The following is a 10,657-nucleotide window of genomic DNA, read 5'->3' on the forward strand; positions in this document are numbered from 1 at the left end:
CCCGAGTTCTGGTTGCACACTGGAGACTGAGTGCTGAACAACAGGAACGTTTTGTTCTGTTTGAGCAAACATGATTCCTGTTATTTTCAGGTGGTGGTTCTGTAGAAGGTCCGGGTGGAGGTGGAGGCCCGGTGGACCTGAGAACCGAGCCCAGGGTTGTGGGGTCTCTGTCCGGCAGTGCGGGGGTGGACACAGCCCTCAGAGAGCAGCAGCTTCAGCAGGAACTGGTGCTCCTCAAACAGCAGCAGGAGCTCCAGAAACAGCTGCTGTTCGCCGAGTTTCAGAAGAAACACGAAGTGCTGACGAGACAACACGAGGTCCAGCTGCAGGAACATTTAAAGGTAAGCTGAGTCACTTCTGAACTGCTTTATTGACCCACAGCTCCTCAGAAAGAGTCAATAACCTGATCCTGAACGGGTGTGTGTGAAAGCAACAACAGGAGCTGCTGGCAGCAAAGAGGCAGCAGGAGTTGGAGCAGAAGAGGAAGCTGGAGCAACAACGGCATGAAGAGCAGGAGAAACAGAGGCTGGAGCAACAACTGCTGCTGCTCAGGAACAAGGAGAAGGGCAAAGAGAGTGAGTTGTTCTGCTGCTGAGTTCTTAGCGTGAAGACAGAGGCATGTCCTGACTGCTGTCTGCTCGTCTCTGTCTCCTGGAAGGTGCCATCGCCAGCACAGAGGTGAAGCTGAAGCTGCAGGAGTTTCTTCTCAGTAAAAAAGAACCTGGACCTGTTGGACTGAACCATTCCTTCTCTCCAAAGTGCTGGTGAGGATTACTCAGGATGAGCTTTTTGTTCCAGTTTTATCATTTGGATGAAACTGGAACAAAATCAAAACATTCAAGTATTTTTCAGCTGTGTATTAAATTAATAATAATAATAAGGAGATGATGAAGAATGATGAAGCTTCATCATTCTTCATCCAAATGATGAAACTTGAAGACCAATCCTGTTTTGCCTCTCTTCTCTTAAACCTTTATTTGTTTTACTGGTTAAGCAGTCTGTAAGAACTGAAACATCTGTTTCACTGCTCCCTTTATTCATGTTCCTGTCAAGATCCTTGTTTTTGTCTTTACCAACACATTGGAAACAGGAATCAGTCAATACTTATTCACTGTTCAATACTGGCATTTCTTTGTCTTTTTTAAGCCCAGGCTTGCAGATGTCAGACCACAAGTACTTTCAAGTTATTAAAAACACCTCCATCTTGTGCTCCACACCTTAGTAAATCTACATTATAGGAAATAAAACCTTTGCTCTGTGCTGGGCACAGTTACACTCTTCTGCTAAGCTGCTAATAGAGGAAATAATATTTTGCTGAGGTGTTTAGCATTTGCATTAATTATATAATGTACTAACAGATTTTACTCCTGCTGTAATATTTTCAGCTTAAAATCATAAAATTCACATCACCACTTCCCTACTACCGGTAATTTCAATATTTCCTTATACATGCACCAATGACAGACTTAACAAAGCTAGAGGTGGGTGTATCGGTCCAAGTATCGATACTATTGATACCAAGATGAGTATTGTATCGGATCGATACTAGCTTGAYGAGTTTTATTATGAATTTGTTCAGACGTTGTTTGTACTTCTGACTTTTTTTTTCCATAAATAAAGGCGGTAGYGCAGAGTCTCTAAATTGTTTGTAGTTAGTCACAAGTCCTCTACAGCAGTAGGGTTGGGCGATAATGGCAAAAAAATTAATCACGATTAATTGTGRTATTTAGCCGATAACGATTAATTTGACGATTAATCCCCTGGAGTCCCTGGTCACCCTTATGTCCTGGTAACTTGACCAATTTAGTGGGAAAGATTTTGTCTTTGTAAATATCTTTTTTCAAACTGTGTGAAAATCACAGACTTCAGGCTATACTTTAAATTTTAAATTGTGTTGATAAATAAGTTACAGAACTTTTGTTTAAATGTTCGTCATATTTGAAGHGGAGAGGAGCACCGAGCAGACTGACCGGGGAAATCTCCAGTCAGTCTGCCTGGTGGCATTAATCCTATTAATCGTCAAATGCTAAAAAATAATCGATTAATGTTTTTCTGACGATTAATTGCAGACGATACGATTATGCCCAACCCCATACAGCAGTTGTTCCCAACCTTTTTAAACTTGTTTACCCCTGAGCCATTTGGTCATACCACTAGTACCCACTCTGTCAAACAAAATGATGATTCTCCAAAACTATGATGTACTACAACTGATTGTTAAATGAAAAGTATTTATTTAACCTCCTTAACTTGAACATTTAATTCTCAGGCAAATTATTTTTTTCAGCTCAAATTAAACATAAAGGTAAATATGTTGCCTTGAAAGTGAATATGTAATTAAATAAATAAGTACAAAAATAGTAATAAACTTGCCTTTATTATGACAAAAAACTGTAGCTCAACTGAATAAGTCCCCTCTAAAGAGGAACTTAAACTTAAAAAAGCAGGAATGAAACACTTGACAAAAATAATATTCACTGGCTGTATCAGTTTTACTTTGTTGTCATCCTTCAGCTGAGCTTGAGTGAAACACGTGAGCTGTTTGTCTTTGATAAGCTCTGAACTGAAGGCAGTGTGGGAAAAGCTGTGTTCTCCACATCCAGTTTACTGGATTGATTGTGCTTTTTTTTTCCCTCTTTTGGTTGTTAAAAACTTGGCTTATTTTGCATTTAAGTCTTCATAAAGCATAACATATCTAGAGCTCTATAAGAACCGTTTGTTTTTTTCACCCAAATTTTACTTTTATTTTTATAAATTCCACTTTTAAATTTTTTTTTCTGAATTCCACATTTTCATTGTAACCATAAAGTGTGCAGTTATAAAGTGATTTTAACAAATGAATAGCCACAAAATTAAAATCAATGGCTGTTATTTCATTGTCACAAATATAGACCTCCCCCTACCATGTTTACAGTGCTTTATCAAAAAAAAAAAGAAGAAAAAAACGAACAGTGTTTTCATTTTCTCTAAAGAAATATCTGATTCTGCACACACAGTAACAAAACAGGCCTTACTTGTGAGTGTTGAGTTTGCAGGTGTGTGTCTCGCTCTGCTGTTTCTGATGTGACTCAGACAGGAAGTGCTCCTCACATGTAGGCCCTATTCTTATGCATCCAGCTGATCTTGTGCTGACAAAACGTACAGAAAAGTTGTTCTCCAGATAAATAATCGCTGGTGTACTGTTCTGCCCTAAACTTTACGCTAAGCTTCATACTTTTGGAGGACAGAGTTTCAGCGAGACGGCAGGTACAGGAAGCGGCAGCGTCCAAAATACCTCAGGAACTCGCCCAAATGAGCAAATTATGTGAGATCCTGAGTTTTATACTGGATTCTGTTTTGTTTTGTTAATTCCGCAATTCTGTCTGCATTTTCCTGATCGTGTAAATCATAGGGCCCTACATATCCCAGTCCTATTTTTATTTAGGTTTTTACACACCTGGGAAACTTTTCCATGTACCCCGTGTAATATGCTCCCTGTTTGGGAATCACTGCTCTACATCATGCAATGGAAAGTATTTGTTGTTATGCTATTGACATTGTTGTATTTTTGTTGCATTTTTGCTTTTTTTGATATTTTTCACTAGTGCTTTTTTTAAATTTCCTAAACAGTTGAGTTTAGCAGAAGGTTTTAGTAGGGTTGGGCAATATTGGCAAAATTAATCACGATTAATTGTGGTATTTAGCTGATAACAATTAATTTGACGATTAATCCCCTGGAGTCCCTGGACACCCTTATATCGTAGTCACATGACCAATTTAGTGGGAAAGATTTGCTCTTTGTAAAAAATGGTTCCTAATTGTGTGAAAATTACAGATTTCAGGCTATACATATTTTAAATTGTGTTGATAGATAAATAAATTACAGAACTTTATTTTTAATGTTCATCATAGTTGAAGCGGAGAGGAGCAGCGAGCGGACTGACCAGAGTAATCCCCAGTCAGTCTGCCTGGTGGCATTAATCGTATTAATCGTCAAATGCCAAAAAAGTAATCGATTAATGTTTTTCTGACGATTAATTGCACACGATACGATCATGCCCAACCCTAGGTTTTAGTAGAATAATTTAATTGTTTTTATATTGTTACATCATTTTATTTCATAGTAGTTAGTTCATACAAAACGTTTTTGTTTGCCTACAGTCGTTGTCCTGTGTTTTATCTTGATTGACTAACTAAAGGCAAAATCACATAATTATTCAATGAACATAACAAGTATCGGTATAAGAATTGTTGAAACTAGCCCTGTATTTACTTTGTATTGGATCTATACCAAAATTCTCAGTATTGCTCACCCCTAAACCAAGCTATTCTAAGCAAAGCAGACCAGAGTCACACAGTGACATCATCTCATTTGGAGTCACCTCTTTTATACAGACCTGACTCACAGTTTCAGTTTTCCCAGCATCCTTAGAAGCATGGATGTAATAAGGAGGGGGGAGAATACTGCTCATTTTGAGAGTCTTTTGTACAGAAAGTCTTTTTACAAACACAATGACAAAAATGGTGTTGGTAGAAAACGACTTCTGGGTTTTAACCTTTGTGTGTTTGTGTCTGTAGGGGGGCCCAGCACACCTCTCAGGAGCAGGGCTCTCCCCCACAGAGTAACACCCCCGGAACCCCGCCCTCCTATAAACTGCCTCCCCTGCTAGGGAACTACGAGGGCAAAGATGACTTTCCGCTCCGAAAGACAGGTGAGGAAGAGTTCTGTGTTGAAATGAAATGATACGACAGCTGCAGTCAGARCAGAACAACTGACTTATTAAAACTCTCATCAGCCTTTGACTCACTGTCAAAACTGTGGTCATATAATAAAGAGGCATGAACAGTTATTATTTTGCCTGTTATATGTATCTTTTTGAACAACCTTTATTTGGAGAAACAGAGTTTAATTCAGACAGAGTAATAATGAGCCAAACACAAAGTGGATCGATAATCTTAAAGTCCTCCTTTTTCTGTTTTTAAATCAAATCAAATTAAAGATTTTGTCTGCAGGAGCTCTGATATCTCCATAATTTCAGAACATTCCTGTGAACACTAATTTAACAATTTTTACATCTTAAACAATTTGACTTTACCCTCTTATATACAGGAGGTGGGAATCTTTAGGCACCTCATGCTTTAATTCAACTACTGTTCAGATGACTGTGATGTGATTATAGAATAATGATTATTGCATTTAAATTATATTGAAACTTAAAAGACTGGCTTATTTTACATAAATAAATACTGTTATGTACATGTTCATTCCTAGTAATAAGTGCACAGTAAGATGAGAAATAGCCCTAATTGTCACAGACTGCTGACCAGCTCTTTACAGAGATGCTAACTTCACAATGAAAATGCTAAAAAAAAAGCTCAATGCTAATGTTATTAGCATTGTTTTTATCTTTAACAATGTATACACAAATCAAACATTTCAAAGTCATAACTTCAACCATTGCATTCTGACAGACACTCTAAAGGAGTGGAGAAAAGATGATAAAGATGTGGAATGTTTTATTGCATGTTTATGCTACAGGAAGCTACGGTGGCTCTACTGGGACAAACATACATCACACAACAAATTAAATGAACAAATAAAGTAACTATAATTAAATCAAATGAAAAGGGTAAACAAAAGACCCTGTTCACAATTTGTGCAAAGATTTAGAAGGAAAATATGAGTCTGATTTTACCTCATAAGGTCCTCTGCTGATAAACTCAATCCTCACTGTGTCAGAATGGATGTCAGCAGGATCAACGGGCTGCTTTGATGTCAACCTGAGAGGCACTACTAGCCCCTCCCCCATCAGAGTGTCAGAGCAGGATGAGTCAGTGCAACGTCAATCAAATGAAAGAGAGGGTGGGGGCGATTGTTGCATTGGAGGACGGGGGAATGTTTTATGGGTAGTTTATTTTTCCTGTAATACTTCATTGTAGTTTTTTTTAAGCCAAAGCTAATTGAAAGGGGHGCTGAGCAGAGTTACAACCAGGGATTACAAATAATTACTTTTTTTTCTGCAGTTTGACGCCCCCTCCAGCAGATGGCGCTCTAGGCGACCGCCTAGTTCGCCTATGCCAAGAGCTGGCTCTGCAAACAGAACTCTGCTGACCCTTTGAGCAGCAGCACAGTTTAATAACATAATCAATTTCTGCCATTAGAAAATCGGACCATATCTGTTGATGAGATGCATCTAAAAATAGATTTTACCCGGCAGCAGCTAGCTGTGATGCAGTGCAGAAATATCTTAACATTTCATCTGAAACTGTGGGAGGAGAAATTATTGGAGATGTTTAAATATCAACATTTGAGTGAAGAGCAGTGAAATGTTGAAGGTAGGTGTTTGTTTAGGTTGGCAGCCATCCACTTTAGAAATGTGCCTGCTCACACTGGCTGCTGCCAGAGCCTCCAAAACAAATCTTACTATTTAAAAGCAAATCCAGTCTGAAACATTTCAGAGCAGTTAATGCAGACATTGATCATTTTTTAGACTCATCAATTTGGCCTTATGCTTTTATGTTGGCAGAAATATTAATAAATTCTGCCACAACCCCTCACTTCTACACATACAAACAATAAAACTTAGTGTAAATAATCATGAACTCACACCATGACAGGAGGAGATGGAAATATTGGACTCTGATCGTGGTTTTAAATGTCTGAGTTAAACTGTGAGGAGCGTTTGTTATGGTGACCACAGCCTGAAGGAATCTGCATGCAGGTCATGTGATCAGTTTATCCGCCTCTCTCTGACCCGTTCAGTCTCAGAGCCCAACCTGAAAGTGCGCTCTCGGTTGAAGCAGAAGGTGGCAGAGAGGCGCAGCTCGCCGCTGCTCCGCAGGAAGGATGGAACCGTCATCAGCACCTTCAAGAAACGGGCCATTGAGATATCAGGTAAACACTGATTTAATTTGTTATTGTTGCCACTAAAAAGCAGGATTTTATTTTAGCTGGTGTCTGAAGCCACGCTCACACTGCAGACAAAAGGGACCCAAATCCAATCCCACCCCCCCAATATCTGACTTTTTATGACATTCTGAAAGAGACAAATGCAGTTTTTTTTTCTAATCTGACCCAAGTCTTCTTCTTTAGCCTTAATTCAGATCCATATCTGATGTTTTTCAAAGTAACCTCAGCCTGAACAGTCATGTCTCAGTGAAGTAGAGGGGTACGGGTCATTCCAGATGTTGATGTTATTGATACCAACATCCTGCCGTTTAGCTCAGAAGTCGGCTCATCTTCAGCTACAGAACAGAAGTCCAGCTGCTTTGTCTTTTTGAAACTTTCTACATTTGTCCTGATGACTGAGACACCAACATATGATGCTGACAGTGATACCAACAGGTCAGATCAGATCCAGATTTGAGTTTGTTTCTACTTTCAGTCATTCTAGAAGTGACATCCTGAACCTGAGCAGAAAGAAAGCAGAAGACCAAATGGAAACACTGGACCAAACAATCAAATTTATATATAATTGGGTTGTTTTGGTTGGACAACAGCTTCAGAATGGATCAACACATGCTAACATGCGGCATCCATATTTCCTTCTGTAAACACAGCTTGCTGCRTGTGACGTCACGTCTTCTTCTGCTTCCATGGACTGTTGGAGTCTGATGACGGTCCACTTTAAACCAAAATGTCAACAAGCATGAAGAAACGTCTGCTCTGAGCAACAAATCTAAATAGAGCAGTAAGACCTGCAGTGTGAAAGTAGTCAGAGTAAATGATCACTCACTGTATCAGTTATAAATCACTGTATAAATCATTCCAGAATCAATACATTTTACTGATATTGAACTAAAGTTTATTGAGGTTGCATAACTTTATTTTCAAGGTTTGATCAAAACACAACTACTCTGTCATTTGTCATCAGAAGATGATCTCAGTTTAAAGCTATAGCAGTAGTTTTGTTGAACGATATGCATTTTCTGTGAGTGAGGGTGTGAGTGATTTGTCTGTTTCTCTCTCCCAGTTTCCTCCCTCTGTAACAGCGCTCCAGGATCTGGTCCTAGCAGTCCCAACAGCTCCAACACAGCCATCGCCAATGGTAACACCGGTTCTGTCCCCAACATACAGACTGAGGTACAGAATAAGTTCTGCTGATTTACAAACTGTTCAGATTTCATTCTGAACACATAACTCCAGTATTCACCCTGAAAATCATTTATAATAATAATAATAATAATAATAATAATAATAATAATAATAATAATAATAATAATAAGTAAAGACAGGTCTCATCATTTTACTTTAAAATTAAACACTTTAAACCTCTTTGTTTAAAAAAGTACTTTTACTAACAAAAATTGGAATAATAAATTATCATAGAAGAAACCGTGTCTGCTTGTCTTAGCTTTTTGTTTACTTATTTATTAACCATTTTTAAACCAGACAAATCCCAGATCTCTTTTGCAAGTGTGGCCTGAAGCCAGCTTGTTGTACATGTTTTTGGTCTTTGCGAGAAACTAGTTCCCAGAGAAAATCACGAGGAGAACATGTAAACTCCACACAGAAAGACCCCAGGTCCGAACCAGGGATCGAACCCCAGGACCTCCTTGCTGTGAGGCATCAGTGCTAACCACTGAGCCATCATGCTGCCGTTAATTTAACCCACATTACTGTGCAAACGTTTAAATATTTTTTCATTATTTTTATGTTTTCTTCCAAGGAGCCAAGGTTTGCTGTAACTGTTTAAAGTAATCATCATCATTAGCTGTTAAAAGTATGTTTTAAGGTCAGTTACAGTTTAAGATTTGGCTACTATTCACTCAATTTTACCACAGTTCTTGAACCTGATCATTTTTAAGATGAGTTTTTATGTTTAACTCATCTTCATGAGTATGGATGGGTACCTTTGACATTTGAATCGATTCGGTACCAATATCCGGTACATGGGAATCAGTACCGGTACGTAACGGTACCAATTTTTGGTACTTTGTGTGCGTTGTTTTTTAATAATAAACTTTTTTAAACATATTTCTCAATATATAAAATTTAACAAATATCAAGACAAAATCCATCTCTTTGTATTGTAACATCAGTTTTTTAAACTAATTTCTTTAAGGTGAAAACTGTTGAAAACAACAAGACTGTTTTGTCTTATTGCACAAATTAAAATCCAGCTCCAYRTATTTCTATTGATGTCATTTCCCCACTAGAAAAAATGTGTGATGGAGGTCCATGGAAGGCAAATAAGTTTAAATCAAATAAGCAAAAGAGGATGCAGTTAAAATAAATAAAATGTATTCAAGCTACGTTTTGAGCATCCAAAACGCTCTCAACACTTCCAGTTGRCTGCTTGTGCTCTTTAAGGTCAGATGTGTTCAGACTGTCAGGAAGTGCCTCTGTTATTTTCCTCTGCCGGTCTCTGTTTACTGGCAGATGAAATAAAGATAGTGGCGGTACTTTATTTACTTTGAGCAAGCGAACTTCGTGCTCACAAGATAATTAATCCACCAAATAATTCAGAGGCRATCTGTTCGACGAGTTTTAGGAGCTGCGAGGCTTTCAAGCTAYGTTCAGACTGAGCTCTGTTTACTGAACCAGCGGCTGCTGACGTCATTACACTCTTACGCGATGCTGCATTCAGGACAAGCATGGAAAATCTCCCACTCTTACGCCAATATGGTCACAATGATGTGTTTAAGTACCGAAACATGGTGCTGTTTGATGTTACGTGAATAGGTTCTCTGTAGTACCGACAGAATTCGATTGGCACTTAAAAAAGTATCGAATTCGGTACCCATCCCTATTCATGAGTCATTGAAACAGTTCACCATCAGCCTGTGAAAAATAAACAAAAGGTTGCTTTTCTTCAGGTTCTAACTTTCTCATACTTTCATTAAATAGTTTGCCTGGGTGGAAGTCTCATTTCCTTCAACTGGTTTCTCATTCAGACACTGAATATTGTTTGTTTTTGATTGTGGATTTCCTGTTTTTCAGTCTCATTGCCCTTTGTTTTCTGTCCAGATGTTTTCATGTTTTACTGTTTGTTTCATTTTTTACAACTTTTCCATTTTAACAAATACTTCCTTCAATTTTAGACCCATCTGATKGGAACAACCAGCATTCTTTCCCATTTAGTGTTTAATGAGCCTTTAGGAGGATTTTAAAATATTTTCCTTTGTTTCTGCTGATGGCTCTCTTCAATATAAACAAATACAAATATAGAAAGCTAGAAGATTCAGTCTTAAATAAAAAAGCTGATTATAAAAGTTTCAAAACTGAATAAATCCATGATTTTTACTTGATTRCGTTGGTAGAAAACGGGTAGAACTGATTGTGGTATTGATGACTCTGTTTTCTACAGTTGAGGTCTCTCCATCAGACTCTGGGGACTGAAGGAACACTGAGTCCTCTGACTCTCTACACTTCTCCCTCCCTGCCCAACATCTCTTTAGGCCTTCCTGCAAACACACACATCACAGTAAGTCACRCTCTTATCATTTACCTTCACAGGTTTATACTAATACACTGCAAAGGAAAAAAAATTGTATAGGTCCTCTGGACGGGTTCTTCTTTAATGAAACGTTTCGTCTCTCTTCCAAGAGACTTCTTCAGTCTGAGAGTTTCAGGCAAAATTCAGGCTTTTATGTCAGAAAGAAAGACCGTCCGTCATTAAACAGAGGTGGGGGCCTCCGTTTTCAGCTGTCCCCCTGCTACAGCGCTGCCATTGGC

The 10,657-nt window shown here is 38.4% G+C and overlaps 1 protein-coding gene across 1 annotated transcript in view; it reads left to right on the top strand.

The window, feature by feature from the left end:
• hdac5 (histone deacetylase 5) overlaps nt 1–10,657 on the top strand; it is a 56,101-nt gene that overhangs the window by 13,211 nt on the left and 32,233 nt on the right. The window contains exons 3-9 of the mRNA XM_014019412.1: nt 91–341; nt 431–575; nt 659–764; nt 4,558–4,691; nt 6,743–6,874; nt 7,953–8,062; nt 10,290–10,406. Coding sequence (XP_013874866.1) covers nt 91–341; nt 431–575; nt 659–764; nt 4,558–4,691; nt 6,743–6,874; nt 7,953–8,062; nt 10,290–10,406 — 995 coding nt within the window. The remainder of the gene's footprint in view (nt 1–90; nt 342–430; nt 576–658; nt 765–4,557; nt 4,692–6,742; nt 6,875–7,952; nt 8,063–10,289; nt 10,407–10,657) is intronic.

The sequence above is a fragment of the Austrofundulus limnaeus genome, unplaced genomic scaffold, assembly GCF_001266775.1.
Source record: "Austrofundulus limnaeus strain Quisiro unplaced genomic scaffold, Austrofundulus_limnaeus-1.0 Scaffold220, whole genome shotgun sequence".
In the NCBI taxonomy this organism is placed as follows: Eukaryota; Metazoa; Chordata; class Actinopteri; order Cyprinodontiformes; family Rivulidae; genus Austrofundulus; species Austrofundulus limnaeus.